This window comes from Narcine bancroftii, chromosome 7 (assembly GCF_036971445.1).
Source record: "Narcine bancroftii isolate sNarBan1 chromosome 7, sNarBan1.hap1, whole genome shotgun sequence".
NCBI classification, from domain to species: domain Eukaryota; kingdom Metazoa; phylum Chordata; class Chondrichthyes; order Torpediniformes; family Narcinidae; genus Narcine; species Narcine bancroftii.
The window spans coordinates 167,081,142-167,099,333 of NC_091475.1; the positions used below are offsets into that span (position 1 = coordinate 167,081,142).

Sequence of the window (18,192 nt, forward strand, 5' to 3'; positions counted from 1 at the left end):
ACTTCTGAACATCAGTTTAAAAGTCTGGGTTTCAACACTGGATTTCTGAAACTGTACTTTGAATTAACTTTCTAGAATTGTGCCTAAGCTGTAAAGGTTTGGGTATCACACACACATATACACATAGGTATATTCACGCATAGTTGCGGTTAAGTTTAGTTATATTGTTCGCAGCTATTATTAAATATATTGTTTTAAAAATAACACTGTCTTGATGAATTTTTCTATTGCTGCTGGTCTGTGACATAACAATTAAAATCAGTCAAGATGGAAAGGGTACAGTTTTCTTTAGGTGCTCTTAGTTACAAGTCTAAAGAAACCATAACCGCTGTCAGGAATCATTGAACTAATCTTCCCTGCTGAAGTATTAGCTCAAAGGAAGTCACCAAGGATTGTTTGAAAGCCAGGACAAGACAAAAAAAGTAAAAATTCAAAATATAAAATAAATGCAGATGATTAGAACGTATTATGCAAACCAAAATCATTGCCTGCACTTTATTTTTACATTTGAACTCCTACCCTTTTCCAACCAGGAAAGTTTGTTCCAAAAGTAGCAACAGATGTTCTCTGACTAGAGCATTGATTTTCCAGTTTCGGCAGGCTCTGATTAGTCAGTTTAGTATATGGCTTAAAAATCAGTGTTGATGGAAGTTTTGGAGCAGGACAAGACCTTGGTATGGGTCACGTACCTTAGGTCTTTAATTTACCAATTTTTCTAATCAGACATATTTTAAGAAAACATTTTTAAGTAAAAGCCGAAATTAAAAATCTCAAAATAAATCACTTGTCCCTACTTCTTGATATCCCAATGGATATAGTTAAAATTTCTAAACTGCATTGAGCAACATGCTAGCACTGTAGTGCAATTGTCATTTGTCTGATTTTTCCACACTGGCCAAAATTATTTTTGAGAACAGTCCACCAGTGGATGGATTTACATATTCTTCCTAATGATTTTCCTTGCATTATTCAAACCTGAACTGTGGAATGTGAACATGTATACTCCAATTTCCTTTTCACTGAATACTTAAATTGGCAAAGGGGAAAATGATTTAGAAACTAATTAGAAAATGTTTTTGCATTAATCCTTTCTCTTTCCAAATTGCAAAGCTTTCTGACATTTTTTTAGCAAGAAGAGAAATAATGTCTTCCAGATCTTCATACTTAAGATAAAAAAAATCTGTTGAAGTGAATGCACTTTAAATATTTATGTCCTTCAGAATGGCCACAGAAAATTATTAAATCCTATTATTATGGAGCAGTAATATTTGATACTCAGAAATTAGAATTGAACCCAAGCTCACTAACAAGACCTATTGGCCATTTCCTACCACTACCTGCATATTAGCTATTTGTAAATATGAGTCTTTATTATTCAGAGTTGGGTGAATATCATTTGTCCTCAGTTGGCTCCATCATAACCAATGGTTATCAAAATACAATGTGCTTTGCTTGAATATGTATGCAGTAAAGTAGTTCAGAAAATTATGTAAAGAATACATATAATATTGAATACTAAGATTGTAATTGAAATATGTAATAAATCGATTTCTGTTGTGATTACATCATATAACCAATTACAGCACAGAAACAGGCCAGTTTGGTCCTAGTCCAACCTATTCTCCCACCTATTCCCACTGACTTGCATTTGGCCCATAGCCCTCCACACCTCTCCCGTCCATATACCTATCCAACCTTTCCTTGACTATTAACATCGATCTTGCTTCTACCACCTCTACCGAAAGTTCATTCCACACCCCCGCCACCCTCTGATTGAAGAAATTCCCCCTCACGTTTTCCCTAAACTTTTCCCCTTTTACTCTCAATCCATGCCCTCTTGTTTGAATCTCCCCCACTTTCAATGGAAAAAGCCCATCTTTCCCCCTTATATTTTGAATACCTCTATCAAATCACCCCTCAACCTTCTATGTTCCAGGGAATAAAGTCCCAGCCTGCTCAACCTTTCTCAGTAACTCAAACCCTGAAACCCTGGCAACATTCTCGTAAACCTTCTCTGCACTTTCTCTATACTGTATATCCTTCCTGTAATTCAGCGACCAAAACTGCACACAATATTCCAAATTTGGCCTCACCAATGCCTTATACATAACATCCCAACTCTTGTATTCTATTCTCTGATTTATGAAAGCCAACATACTAAATGCCTTCTTCACCAACCTATCCACATGTGATTCAACTTTCAGAGAATTATGTACCATGACTCCTAAATCCCTTTGTTCCACTGCTCTCCTCAATTGTCTACCATTTAACGTGTAGGTCTTATTTTGATTAGTCCTACCAAAATGTGGCACCTCACATTTATCATTTATCATCTGTCATCTTTCAGCCCACTCCTCTAACTCTCCTATGTCATCCTGTAAACTTCGATAAACTTCCTCACTGTCTATAACACCGCCACCTTTGTATCATCTGCAAATTTACTAAGCCAATTAGTAACCCTATCATCTAGATCGTTAATATATATGGCAAACAGCAGTGGACCCAGTACTGATCCCTGAGGCACTCCACTAGTCACCGGCCTCCAATTCAACAAACAATTTTCCACCACTACTCTCTGACATTTCCCATCCAACCATTGCTGAATCCATTTCACTACTTCATCATTGATACTTCCACCTTCCTTACGAAACTCTTATTAAAAGCCTGACTAAACTCCAAATAGATAACATCCACCACCTTCTCCTCATCAACCTTTATAGTAACCTCCTTGAAAAACTCTATAAGATTTGTTAGACATCATCTACCACGTACAAAACCATACTGACTACTCCAAATCAATCCCTGACTTTCCAAATAGTTGTACATACCATCTCTAAGAGCATTTTCCATTAATTTACCCGTCATTGATGTCAGACTTACAGGCCTATAATTACCAGGTTTACTTTTGGATCCTTTTTTAAACAGCAGAAAAACATTCCAGTCCTCTGGCACTTCCCCCTTGACCAGTGACCAGTGACATTTTAAATATTTATGTCAATGCCCCCATTATTTGTTCACTAACCTCCCTCAGGGTCCTAGGGAATATTTTGACAGGACCTGGAGATTTGTTCACCTTGATATTTTTTCAATATAGCCAACACCACCCCCTCATTAATTCTTATATTATCCATGATCTCCCTACCATATTTCTTCATTTCATCTGGCTCAATATTCTTTTCCTTAGTGAATACTGGAGAAAAAAAATTGTTTAAAATTTTGCCCATCTTTGATTTCTCATGGAGCCTACCCCTTTCATCTTCAAGGGATCCAATTTTATCCCTCACTATTCTTTTACTTTTAATGTACCTATAGAAACCCTTTGGATTTATTTTTACTTTGCCTGCCAAAGCAGCTTCATATCTCCTTTTAGCCTTTCTAATTTCTTTAAGATTTTTTTTTTTTTTTTTTTTTTTACACTCCTTATATTCCTCAAGTGGTTCATCTCTTCCTTGCTGTTTATACCTGTTGTACACATCCCTCTTCCTCTGAACCAAGTTCCCAATATCTTTTGAAAACCAAGGCTCCCTACAGTTTCTTACCTTTTCTTTAATCCTCACCAATTCTGCACTCTCAGAACTTCTCCCTTGAATATCCTCCATTTATCTGCTATATTCTTCCCTGAAAATATCTTATCCCAATCCATAACCTCCAAATATTTTCTCATCCCCTCAAAATTTGTTTTTTTTCCATTCAAGAATCTCAATCTTTGGCCCACCTCTATTTTTTTCCATTACTAGCCTAAAACTAAATATTGTGATCACTGGACCCAAAGCTTTCCCCAACACAAACCTCTGTCACCTGACCTATCATGTTCCCGAATAGGAGATCCAATACTGCCCCCTATCGAGTCAGTTCTTATACATATTCATTAAGAAAACTTTCCTGAACACACTTAACAAACTCTACCCCATCCAGCCCTCTTAACGTATGGGTGTCCCAGTTAAATCTCCCACAACTACCGCCTTATGTTTATTACACATAGATGCAAACTCCTTACAAATTTGTTCCTCTAATTCTCTCAGTCCATTTGGTGGTCTATAATACACTCCCATTAATGTATTAATGCCTCTGCCATTCTATCCAAAAAGCCTTGCTGGATAATCCCACCAAACATCCTGCCACAGCACTGCTGTAATGTTCTCTCTCATAAGCAATGCAACTCCTCCACTTTTTATTTCCCCCTGTTAGATTATGCCTAAAAATACAGAATCCTGGAATATTTAACTGCCAAACATGCCTTTCCTACGACCAAGTTTCACTGATAGCCACAATATCGTATTGAGAGAATGTCCTCCACAAATATTCCTTTTGTAACCAACTACCTTTATCTTCTTCCCTCCATTTATTTTTACGTTCTGTTCCCTCCGTTCCTTCCAATCTAGGTGTTCTTCCTCCCTAATCTCCATACTCTCATTCTGATTCCCACACCTCGCCAAACTTGTTTAAACCCTCCCCAACAGCTCTAGCAAACCTGCCCACCAGGATATTGGTCCCCCTCCAGTTCAAGTGCAGCCCGTCCTTTTTGTACAGCTCTGACTTGCCCCAGAAAAGATCCCAATGATCCAGAAATCTAAACCCCTGTCCTTGCACCAGCTGCTGAGCCACTCATTCATCCTCCACAGCCTCCTATTTCTGCCCTCACAGGAGCATGGCACAGGCAGCAATCCCGAGATTGCCACCTTGAGGTCCAGTTTTTCAACTTCTTCCCTAACTATTGTAAGGTAAAACATCATGAGATGGGAATGTGTAGGGAGTTACCCTGTACAAGGCTGTAACAAGAAGGGGAGGTGTCCTTGCACTCCTGTTAGGTAAAACATCATGAGATGGGAATGTACGGGGCAGTAACAAGATGTGAATGCATCCTTGTACTTACAAGATAAGAGAGACGTTGATGGATTGAGAGGCAGGAAGCTAGCAGGGAAAGGATAGCAACAGTTTTAGTCATTGGACAAGTAATGATATGATGATGTTCTAAGCACATATCCAAGGGTATAAAAAATCACCATTTTGCTGATAACGGCAGAATGCATTCTCCGACTAACCTGGTTGGTCGCAAGTGTTACAATCCGGTAATAAAGAACAAAGAACCCTGATTTTGACTCAGCCTGGTGTTTGTCTCACTCATTCATGAACAAAGCAGACCTAACACTATGTAATCCCTCTTCAGGACTTCATCCCTACTTCTAACTATGTCATTAGTCCCCACATGGACCATGACTTCTGGCTGCTCTCCCTCCCCCTCCAGAATGCTGTGGACATGGTCAGAGACATCCCTGACCTGGCATCTGGGAGACAACATACCAACCGGAAGCCCTGATCTCATCCAGCAAATCTCCTATCTGGTCCCCTAACCAGCGAGTCCCCAACTACAAGAGCCCTACTCTTTCCCACCCCCCCCCCTTTCCTTCTGAGCCAAGAGTCCAGCCCCTGTGTCAGAGGCGCAACCTCCAGGACTTATCCCCTGTAGGTAGTTTCTTCCCCCGCCCCCCCCCCCATGGTATCCAAAGCAGTATACTTGTTGTTGAGGGGAATGGCCACAGGGTTACTCTGCACTGCCTGTCTCCCCCCTTTCCCTTTCCTCAAAATCACCCAGTTCCCTGACTGTTGGGGGTGACTGCCTCCCTATAACTCCTATCTATTACTGCCTCTGCCTTCCTTATGATCCGCAGTTCATCCAGCTGCAACTCAGTTCCCTAACCCAGTCTTCCATGAGTTGCAACTGGATGCACCTTTTGCAGGTGTAGACATCTGTGCTGTCCCTAACCTCCCACATCCTGCAATCGGAGCACTTCAGATTTATTTGCCAGCTGCTGTCACAATCTTGGTGTTAATAACTACAATCCTAATTGCATTTAACCCTGGAACTAAAGTAAAAACAAGATATCCTGGAAATGTTCTGCAGGTCAGGTTACATTTGAGAGATGAGACACCTGAAACTACAAGGCCAAGATCTAGTACAAGTACTCCATGCCTCAACCTGGACAACACAAGCCTGTGAGAAACATACAAGATGCTGGAAGAACTCAGCGCGTTAGGCACAGCATTCATGCAAGGCAAAGAATAACTAATGATTTGGGCCAAAACCCAAAATCGGGAATACCAAGAAACAGGAAGACACCCAAATGAAAAGGTGGAGGGAAGCAGGAGGAGCACAGGGGAGATGGGAAAAAAATGGAAAAATGAAGCAAAGATGTGATCGGAGGCAGAGAGCTGAAGAATTTGCACGTGGCAGCAAGAGAGGGGAAGAAGCAAGAGGAATGGGACTAGAAACATAGGATAAAGCTAAGCAGGCAGTTGAGAAAAAAAGCGAGAGTTTACCGGAAATTGAGAATTTGATGCTGATGCCATCTAGTTGGAGACTACCAAGGAATACAAGGCACTGTTCCTCCAATTTTCCAGTGGTCTTAACGTGGCAGTACAATAGGCCACGGATAGATGTATCAGTATGAGAACAGGAAGTGGAATTACTGGGAGATCCTGGATTTTGCAGAAGATGGAAAGAAGGTGCTCAACACTAGCTTTTCTCTTGTACCAAGATGAGGTATACTAATCATAAGGGCATGTTTGTCAGTGTGTAGAGTTAAGGAGACGGCATTTTAATTATGGATGCCATTAACTACTAAAACAGGAAGAGTGTGGTTATTCTGGAGAAATGTAATTAAGGAGAATGTGGTCTGGGTTGTCCAATTCATGTTACAGGCTTTGCTTGTATCACATGCTTCCTGAATGACAAATAATGAAATGGCAGGGTATTTTATTCCCATCTAAAACACAAATTTTAACCAATGGGAACTCCTCAATTCTTTTAATCTCTTAGACAAACACAAGAACATGATACAACATGCTTATAATTCTACTGAGTCCATTCCATGATAGTCATGTGGAGCTTTGACATCATTTAGTCCACACCTAATGATCTTTCAATGTGGACTGTGATTGGAAAAGATTGATGCAGTTTCACCCAGAAATATGGTTTACCTGATTCACTTTGGGTAAAATTCATTTTTAAGAGCTCTGTGATCAAGAACAGTTGCACAATTTAATTTCTAGCGACAGGAACCCAAAAGGAAATAATCTCGAGGGATTATCATAGTGAAATACTGCTGAATACAGAAACAGGAGAAAAGTGCAAATGAACGCAAATTCCAGAGCATCAGAACTGATTTTAGATGGACTGAGACCTACAATTGTTAGATAATTTGCTTTGCAATTATATTTGACATAAAACTGTTATAGGAAGACTTTTTCTCACAACAACTGGAAGGAGATTAAAGAGCTTGGCAGAAAGATGTGAACTGAAAGTAGATTCAGGAGAGAGTGGCAAAGATGGAAGAGCAAGGTTGAGGAAATGTACTTTCCACATTCTATAATTAAAAGAATGTAGAAGGTAGTGGAAAAGTTAGAAAATTGGCAATAAAAACTTTACACTTATACAGTACGTGGTTTAAAACAGTATGTGAACTAGATACAAGCACTTGTGGAAATTGGAAAACTAGTTACTAGATGAATTTGGCAGAGAAGTGGCAGATGGATTTCAATCCAGATAAGTGTAAGGTGATGCATTTTGGAAGGACTATCTGAAAGGCTGAGTACAGGGTTATTGGTCAGTGACTTAAGAGGGTGGATGAACAGAGGGAACTTGGGGTGCAAATCCATACATCCCTCATGGTGGCTGCACAGGTTGATAGGATAGTTAAGAAGGCCTATGGAATGGTGGGATTCATTAATAGGGGGATTTAATTCAGGAGTAGAGAGGTCATGCTACAACTCTACAAATCTCTGGTAAGATCCCACTTCAGTACAGGAAGGATGCAGAGGAGATTTACCAGGATGTTGCCTGCATTTGGAAACAAGTCTTATGAGGCAAGGTTAGCAGAGCTGGGACTTTTCACTTTGAATCGTAGAAAGATAAGAGGAGACTTAATAGAGGTCAACAAGATTATAAGAGGTATAGATAGGGTGGACAGCCAGCACCTGTTTCTATGGGCAGGATCAGCAAACACCAGAGGACACATTAAGGGAGGGAAGTTTAAGGGAGATATCAGGAGTAAGTTTTTTTTATATATAAACGCAGAGAGTTGTGGGTGCCTGGAATGCCTTGATGATGGTGGAAGCTGAAACACTGTGGGCATTTAAGAGGCTCTTAGACAGACACATGAATAGAAAAAAAGAGCATTATGAGGTAGGGAGGGTTTAGTAATTTTTTAAAGGAAGGGATATATGGGTCACCACAACATCGAGGGCTGAAGGGCGTGTGCTGTACTGTTCAATGTGCATCATAGCTATGTTATTGTCTACAATTTTGTTTACCTGAAAACAGGGCGTGACACCACTAAAGTGCAGAGGATATTTGAAGATATTGGTGGGATAGAAGAACCATTAGTTTTGATTTAAAAATAAATAAGAGTATTAATTTTCCTTGAGGCTGAAAGAAAAATTAATTAAGGAGTAATCAATGATGAGGGGTCAAGGGAGATTAGTAGCTAGAGAAAATAGATTTAGCAGACATACATAGAAGGAATGGAGGAAAATAATTTTTCTCCCAGAATGATGAGCTCTAGAACTTGCTGGAATAGACTGAAACCCTTTATCAGGTTTATAAAACAGATTGATGAACACTTCAAGTGCTAAAATTTTAAAAAAAAACTATACTAAAAGCTGGATAAGCCTTTGTCAGCTATGTAAATGCAATGGACCAAATGGCTTCCTTTCCTTCCAGAAATCTTATAGGTTTAATATAAAGAGTGTGCAATTCACTCCAGCTTTGTTTTGGTTGATCACATGCTTTTGTTTTGCATGGAATTTTAAGAAAATTATGTTATACATTACTGTAGTAATGCTGCACTTGACAGGAAAATAACACCTGGTAATGGCCTCACTTCTTAATGTAATAAAATCAATGGTTGTATAGAACTTTTAACCCATTCCATGCATCACGTTTCAGATACATGGGCAAGAAGTTTGAACAACATGCTGATGAGCAATAATAGTTTTAATCAAGAAAAATCCAAGTTGTCAATCTTCATATATGACTTTTATGTCACTGGCCTAGAGAAGCTTTAATGATGCTCTAAATTTTCCTGTCAAAGCTGGTAATATACGAGCTTGAATGGGTTTAGCTAAGCAGGCAATGAATCCTTTAGGGTTTAAGTGACTGGATAATTGATGGCAACTTCTGCTTGATACCGATTCACTGTAATGGAAGAATTAGGTGCATAGAGCCGGTTGTGAAATTTCAAATGGCCGAATAAAAAGCATGTGATCAAACAAAAAGCAGAAAATAGACTATGGAACATTTAGAAGCATTGAATTTTCTTGGCTTGTTTCTAAAATAAAAATGTTGTATTTATTTTAGAAAGAGAAGAAAAGTGGACTCTTAAAACTTTTGTCAGGAGCATCTGGAAAGAAGAAGTCTCGCTCACCTCCATCTGTGTCTCCAACTCATGATCACCAACAGGCAGCAGCAGAGACCACCATGCAAGGAGCTATGGGTCCTGAAGTTCCTTCTGTCTCTAGCCATGGGAGAGCTGGATCTTGCCCTCTAGAAAGTGAAATGAAAGGGGCAATGGGAATGGAGCCACTGCACAGGAAAACTGGCTCACTGGATTCCAACTTTTCCATTTCGCCACCCACAAGACAGTTATGCTCCTCTATGGTTGCAATCCGTCCAGAGCTTAAGGCACTTCCCTGTGAAAGGTAGATATTTTTTTTTTTTAAATACAGCATTTGTTATTTGCTTGTTGCCTTTAATTAAATAAAAATGTTAGTGAAAGTTTAAATGACATGTTGAGAGCCATGTGTTAAAATGTCATTAGAGTATAAATGCACAACAATCAAAGAACAGGCTGTTGGAATTATTTTCCCAATGCAATAATCCCATAAGGATTTTCTAAGGCTAGGAATTGATTTGCCTAATACCAGAAAAAAGAAAAATCTATATTAGATAAATTATAAATCTCATTGGGACTGTGAGAGTGGGACTGTGAATGAGAGGAGGAGCATTTAAAAAGCACCATGAAAGGTCGGGGCTTGTTTAAATCTCTCCATTGGCTGATGAGCTATAGCCAATAAAAAGAAGGGAAGCTCCAAAGGAGCAGCCATTGTGTAGTGGCCCAGTGTAAGAGTAGGATTTTGAGGCTTTGGCTCAAGAGGCTTCGGTGGAAGGCAAGGCAAAGATAGACTTTCCTAATTAATACAGTGGGAATGGCAGCCAGGGCAGGGACATGGATCTGTTGCAGGAGTGGACAGTCAGGGAAGCCAAGAGCATCCCTGACGACTTCATTCGTGGAAAATGCATCCAACTGCAGCTCCGCACAAACCCTGTTAGGGAGTTGGAGCTGGAGTTGGATGAATTCAAGATCATTCAGGGGGCTAAGGGGGTGAGTTACAGGGGCACAATCATATCCATGAGGCAGAAGGAAGGACATTGGTAAGAGTCAGGAGAGGGAAAGGGAACAGGCAGTGCAAGGTACCCCTGTGGCTATTCCCCCTCAGCAACAAGTGGATACTGCTTAAGTGCATAACCTATCTGAGCAAGGCAGCAGTCAGACCAATAGCACTGTAGTCCGCTCTGAATCCCAGAAGGGAATCGTGAAGTCAGGTAAGAGCAATACTCATGGGGGACTCAATAGTCAGGTGAACAGATAGGAGATTCTGTGATCACAGAAGAGACTCCAGGATAGTGTGTTACCTTCCAGATGCTTGGGTCCAAGATGTCTCTGAGCAGGTGTTGAATATTCTTAATGGGGAGGGTGTGCAACCAGAGGTTATGATACATATTGGTACCAATGACAGAGCAACAGTGGAATAGAGGTCATGCAAAGTACCGTAAATATTTGTGTATAATGAGTTTCATGTAAAATGCGACCCCCCCCACCCATTTTTGAAAGGACAAAGGAGGAAAAAAATGTTACCTATGTATAATACAACCCCTCCTCCCCTTGCCCACGTAAGTCGCGCTGCCATCTCTCCTACCCCCCCAACCTAGTCTCACTGTCGTCAATGTAGTTGGCTTCTGATAATGAGTGGTTCAAAATGAACCAGCAAACATCATACTTCCCACTGAGCTTTCAATGGTTGCATCTTCAAGTTGTATAGAATGTATCAGCAGCTGAATACATTGTTAAATCTGGCAGAAATTTTTTTTTAAATTTACTCCTGTGTATAATGCGACCCCCCCCCCCATTTTGAGCTTGAATTTCTGTACAAACTTTTCGCATAATACTCGAATATTTATGGTAACTACACCCAGTGCTATGTGCCAGGGAAAGTTAGAACAGGAAGATACTGGAGACAAATGAGTGGCTGAAGAGATGGTGTAGGGGCAGGGTTTTAAGTTCTTGGATCATTGGAAACTTTTCTGGGGAAGGGGTAATCTCTAGAAGTGGGACAGGTTGCACGTGAACTCGAGGGGAAACAGTACCTTGGCTGGGAGGTTTGCTAATGCTGCTAAGATGGGTGGAGGATTTAAACTACATTTGAGGGGGCTGGGAATCAAAGTGAAGAGGCAGTTAGCTCACAATTAGGGACAGCTGATATGGAGTTTGTGTGGAACCACAGCCAGATAGGGCAAATTTGCAGCCATTGGGGTGAGGTGCAATGCAAATGGACAAAGTCAAAAAGGTAACAATTACAGCACTAAAGGTTTTGTATTTAAATGCATGTAGCATATGAAATAAAGTGGATGACCTTGTAACAGCCCTGATTTACCACAGCTTAGAAACAAATAAAGAATACACTCACTACTTTCTTTCATCACACCAATGAAGTCGGCTTTCTTTACTATTCATTAGACACTGCATTTTTCATTCTCCCCAAACACCACCCAGCTAAACGCCTCCGACCTTCTCTTTGGCTCACTGCCTCACAGGTGATCCTGACACTCTCACTCTCCTCTTTCCGCATCGGAGATCCATCACCTGTATACTGACACAATACATCTGCGCATGCACGCTATAAACCCCATGCGTTGCGTCACTTATGTCGTCAGTGAGTGATACCACTCCCAATGAAGGTAAGAATGCCACCCCTCCACACCCGCCAGCTATTCAAGGGAGCGTAACGGTCCAGAGGGCTGACAGTTCGGCCCGATAATGCAAGACTGGCGATGCATGGTCCAACTGGCAAGGGTGCGACTGGCTCTCTGGCTCCAATGCAGAATGTGGAGCATCGACATGTGCTGGCTTCAACCTGTCAATGGAAACCGTGTCAGCTTTTCCATTCCTGTCGATCACAAAAGTCTTCAGGTAGCGTCGCAAGACACGAAAAGGACCATCGTGAATGGGCTGAATTGGTTTGCAAACACCATCAGCATTGTAAATCATTCGGGACATACCCTGCACGTGGCACTTGCTACATAGGAGTAGGTTGGAGTAAACACACGTTTTCCTGAAGATGATCAACATAACTAGACGGATAATAGAGCATTGTGCTTGGATTCACAAACTCACCTGGCAAGGTCAATGTAGTGCCAGATACTAGTTCTGACGCTGAACATCCAAGATCTGCCTTAACGGCAGTACGCACTCCAAGGAGAATCATGGGCAAACATTCACTCCATGAAGATGTATCACCACCTGCTATTAATGTTAACCTCAATTGTCGATGGAAATGCTCCACAAGGGCATTGACCTGTGGATGGTAAGCCATAGTGAGAATAATCAGTCACCTCCTTGAATGGCTTGGAGGCTGGGAGTGGGGTACTGTCATGGTCACGTACTTACCTTTGTTGGGGGTGGTGTTGGCCGCCGCTGATAACATAAGTGATGTAACGCACGGGAGTAATAGCATGCGTGGACAGATGTGTTAAGCGTCAGTATATAGGTGACGGATCTCAGTTGCAGGAGGAGAGTGAGAGTGTCAGGATCACCCGTGAGGCAGTGAGCCAATGAGAAGGTCGGAGGGGTTTAGCTGGGTGGTGTTTGGGGAGAATGAAGAATGCAGTGTTGTGTCTAGTGAATAATAAAGAAAGTTGATTTCATGGTGGGCTGAAAGAAATGAGTGGGTGTATTCTTTATTTGTTTGTAAGCCGTGGTGAATCACTGCTGTTACAAGTCCTCGTGCCAGGTATCCTGAAGGTAAATTTGTATGTGAAGTCAGCGGTGAAGAAAACAAATGCAATGCTAGCATTATTTTCAGGAAGAATAGAATACAAGAGCAGAAATGTGATGTTGAAGCTTTATAAGGCACTGGTGAGATCTCACATTGAGTATCATGAGCAGTTTTGTGCTCTTAAGAAAGGATGTGCTGAAACTGGACAGGATTCAGAAGAGGTTCACAAGGATGATTCTGGGTATGAAAGGGTTATCGTACAAGGAGCATTTGACAGTCCTTATACTGAACTCTTAGAATTTAGGAGAATGGGGCGTGGGGGGGAATCTCACTGATACATTTTGAAAGTTGAAAGGCATGGACATAGTAAATGCAGAAAAGTTGTTTCCCATGTTTGCAGAGTTTAGGACAACGGGGCACAACGTCTTGGGCGCCGCTTAATACAGAGATGTGTAGGAATTTCTTTAGCCAAAAGGTGGTAAATCTGTGGAATTTGTTCCCACAGGCAGTCGTGGAGGGCAAGTCATTGTCTGTATTTAAGACAGAGGTTGTTAGGTTCTTGATTAGCCAGGGCATCAAAGGTTATGGCAAGAAGGCCGGGCAGTGGGGTTGAGCGGGAAAATTTGATCTGCTTCTGATGAAATGGTGGGCCAAGCTTGGTGAGCTAAATAGCCTTTTCCTACTCCTATGTCTTATGAACTTGTGGTCACTCAAAAGTGCACAAACTATCTATTGATGCTTCATTTCAATACCTGCCAGATAATACAATGCCCTGAACAATGATTCTGCTGCAATTTGGATCATGTTAATTTTAGGCAGTTCCTAGATGGATCCAATGGTGATCAAGCTTATGTTTGCAGCAACTTGCAGAAGTTCAATGAACTGGCTGAAATAACATAACATATAACCATATAACAGTTTATGGCACTCCGCCCATAACCCTCTAACCCCCTCTTATACCTGTATATATCCAGTCTCCTCTTAAATGAAAGAATTGACTCTGCCTCAACTATTTCCTCCAGAAGATTATTCCATTCAGCCCCCACTCTCTGAGTGAAGCATCCTCTAATGTTTCTCGTACTATTCAAATTCCACAATAGTACAATGTATGTTTTGGGACTATTTTAGAACATCAATAGCAATCCGTTGGAGGTCATTGGATATGAGGATTAATGGATGTTCACATATTTCTTAAAATTACAATTGGTTTCTTAAAACCTCAGCCCTCCACAAGCAAGTATGAGCTAATCCCAAGTACTTATTTATTCTAAACTGGTCCATCCACTCATTAACTTGGTCCATGCTGGTCTGCAGTGCCTCGATTTCTAAATTTGTAAACTTGATTTCTAATCAAGGAACTTCATTTCTTGCTTATCCTTTATCAATTTTACAACTCTAATTTCCGTACTTCCAATTCTGATCTCTTGTGGCTCCAGAACTTTTTTAAAAATTGCCCTACTGCTATCAATTAAGTCCCAAATTCTAAAGTTATTTTCCTAATCTTCTATCATTTATTCACCCTGTATGTCACTTTGTAAAACCAGCCTTTTTATAAAAACTTTTGTGATATGTGCATTGCTACAAAAATCCAAGTTGTTGCTCTACCACCTTGGTACTCTCTTCATATCTTCCTTGAAACGAATACCATTGCCTTCAATGTGCCAGCAAAGCATTTGATTATCTGAATAAAATATCAAAATCCCCATTGGATATGCCCCTTGTCTATGCTTCAATAATATGGATTACTTAGAGCAGGCACCTCAAAGCATTGGACAGATATTTCCAAAACTGTATCCACAAAATCCATCAGGAGATCAAGGAAACCAATGTTGATGTCCTCACATTGGCCAATATTCTCAGCTTTGACATTCTAGTCAAACTTAGTGAACTCAGACGGGTAGGTATCACATTGCTGAAATACGTACACTTTCCAAGTTACATCATTGCAAGAGAACACCAGGTCGACAGAAAAAATAAGGATGCTCTCAAAAATCATTGTAAATGTTTAAACATTCTTGTCAGAATACTTGATCCATGACCATTCAAAATGAACACTAGGCACTGGAGACAGCATTGAGAACCTCAGACCCAGCTTCCAAACTGCCCATCAACTACCCCCATCCCATCTATGGATCTTGGAAGATATGGAATGAGGGCGACATTGAAAATACCTGAACTGGCTGTCTTATTAAATATTACAAGTGGATTCCAAGATTTGGTCATGATGTTCACAGGCTTAGTGGTGCAGTAATTGGGAAACATGATTATTCTACTTTTTTTTTTTATTTTCAATTCAAAAGAAAAAATTATTAATAATATTGTTTTGAAAAATTTCAGATTGATTCTGCAACATAATGCTGTCCAAATGTTTCAAATTAGCTTACATAAGTGTGAGAACAATTATTTCTCCCAGAATGAATTATAAATTCATTATTTAGTTTAGAAATAGAAAATAATAGTTTGAAATCAATAAGTTGAGTATGAATTAAATAGAAAAGGCAAATTACAAGAGGATAAGTTGCTACAGCAGCTGTTTAAACAAATTAACTAATAGAACATGGTATTTGCTGAATTTGCATAGCAAGAATCACTCCTAATCAAATTTTATTTATCTCTTTTGACAGATATCGTGTACTTGTTCCTTATCCCCCACAGAGTGAAGCTGAGATAGAACTGAAAGAAGGTGATATAGTGTTTGTTCACAAAAAACGGGAAGATGGATGGTTCAAAGGCACATTACAACGAAATGGAAAAACTGGTTTATTCCCAGGAAGCTTTGTGGAAAACTTCTAATTAGCCTGTGCTTACCTAGAGCTGCTGTTTTATTATTGATCATTATGAGTGGTCGACATTAGATATAAGTAAATAAACTATTAAGCACAAAGTCACAGGAATCAAGAATTCACTGCCATTGTCACTTCCAAAGAAATTAAGAGTCCTAACTAATAATAATAGCTTTTCATTAATGGAATTGTTGTATAAACATGTGCATACTTAAGTATGTTGAAGCAGTGCCTTCCCCATGAAGCCACAGACTAAAACACAAATACATCTGCATTTAAACTAGACTGAAGTACATTTATTCTTTACTGTGTAAATTATAAATTTGGACTTTTTTTTTTAAAAAAGAATAGAATTTTGATATATCATAACTTATTTGGTAAGATTAGCACAAATAATGAATGATTGTATGTGAGGTGCTTTCTCTGACAGGTAATTATGATTTTTCTTCTTGCAGTATAATTAATTATCAGGAAAAGATTGGAGCTGTCTAACATCAGAGAAAAAATATTTACCACTAGTTGACTAATTTATTGCTTGTTCAGTTATATTGGTCAGACACATGACTTTAAGTCACAATTTGGGTCAGTCAAATATAAAGTTGGAACAATCGTATACCACATGAATGTGAAAAATATTTCATCATTTTAATGTCCATCGATTGGAAAATACAGAGTGATACCAATTTAAAAGCAAGTTCACAAGAGAAATATACATCACTAGTCTATTATCAACGTGCTTTGAAGAATTCAGAATTTTTCCCCCTCAAATTGCAACGTCATAGTCATAACAGATTAGGGGAAGCAATCACATTCTGTATGAACAAAGGTACAGTAAAACTCAGATTACCTGGTATGCAGTTCTTTGGAAATCCCAATGGTTCAGCATCTGGCTCACTCTTTAACTTAGAGTGAGGGTGGGTGCACAGTCATGGATGGGATCTGGAGTGTCAGTCTGGTGTTTTGCCAAATTGAAATTCACTAGTCCTCCAATCTTTGCAATTGCGTAACATTTTTTAAAAAGTGGAAAAATTATTAATCAACTGCATAATATGTTAAAAATATTAAATAAAACCAGAAGTTTCTAGATTCAGTAAGTCAAGTTCAACCAAAATCCTGAAGGTATTGGATTATCAGTGTTTTACTATAATGGGAAATAAAGCAAATTAGCTGTTGGGCAGTAAACCAACCCAACCAGTTACATGCTTTAAGTACACATCACACAAAGCTACCAGATGATTCAGGCCTCTTTGTAATACTTGCTTGTTTTCATCACTTTTCCCAAACAATTTTTTGTGCTCAATTAATCTGGAAGTTACCTAGAGCGTAAAATGCTGATATGGGGCTACCAAAACTTGATAAGTAATAATGCTCACTATCAAAGTTTTTGGAGAACATTCAAGTCGAATAAAGGTTGGGAATCAGGGGTATACAGCAACACCCACCCCTTGCTGTATGTATACAAAAAATGTTTATTGTCATGGATGCAGACATTTAACCCCACTTAGGACAGGCATGCACCCTTCAAAGATGGAAGGTTAACATTTTCACTCCAGCTCTTGTTTGTTTAAATATACTCAATGAGATAGAAATCCATACCCCTTTGTTATGCTTTTTTTAATTATGGAGATCCAGTAGCACATGCCAGTGTATTATAATAAATTATTTTTATATTATGATTACGCGGTTGTTTGCAGCAAAGCAATTTAGCCTGGGCTACAACCAGTGGATTGATTGGATAGGATTTCCACTTCTGATGAGCCAGTTACAGTCTTAAGAGTCTATCAATGGAAAAGACGACATTGATTATGGGCCCCAACACTTACCATCTGGTGTTGGGTTCTTAAAGGAAGATAGTGCCTGTAGAAGTAGATCACCCTTAAAAAAAAAACTTTGGGGATGGAGGAGCTGCAAGAATTAACACTGTGGGAAATGTAATAAACTATGTGATAGCTTGCTCCATGAGTTAATGGAGTGAAGTAAATTTATAAAAATTAAGTAAGGCTTTTTAAAATTACAGTCATTCTCCTGACTTTTCTATACCAGCAATGACAATTTTCATAGCTGACCTCTGAGGAAGTTGCCCACACAGATCCTGTGATCTCAGCGACATGAAATGTAAATGTTTAAGGCAATTCCTGGCATCCAGCAGCAGCAGCATGGGGTCATCAACCTTATTGAAATCCGATCACAAAAGCAATTCAGAAAATTCAGCACAATTTTTAACTAATATTTTGAACATTTCAGAAGTTAAAAAAATAGACGAACATACATGATTATGCCAGAAATTAAAATATCAATCTGCTCTCATAACTTAATTATAACTCAAGATTCCTTTATTGTCATACATATATTACACAAA

General features: G+C 39.6%; 1 protein-coding gene across 1 annotated transcript in view; it reads left to right on the top strand.

Moving 5' to 3' along the window:
* The window catches only part of LOC138739337 (E3 ubiquitin-protein ligase SH3RF3-like), a 380,804-nt gene extending 363,295 nt beyond the window's left edge, over window positions 1-17,509 (top strand). Inside the window, exons 9-10 of the mRNA XM_069891161.1 lie at window positions 9,356-9,696; window positions 15,675-17,509. Of these exons, the coding sequence (XP_069747262.1) occupies window positions 9,356-9,696; window positions 15,675-15,843 (510 nt within the window). The 3' untranslated portion in view covers window positions 15,844-17,509. The remainder of the gene's footprint in view (window positions 1-9,355; window positions 9,697-15,674) is intronic.
* Window positions 17,510-18,192: the final 683 nt, after the last annotated feature.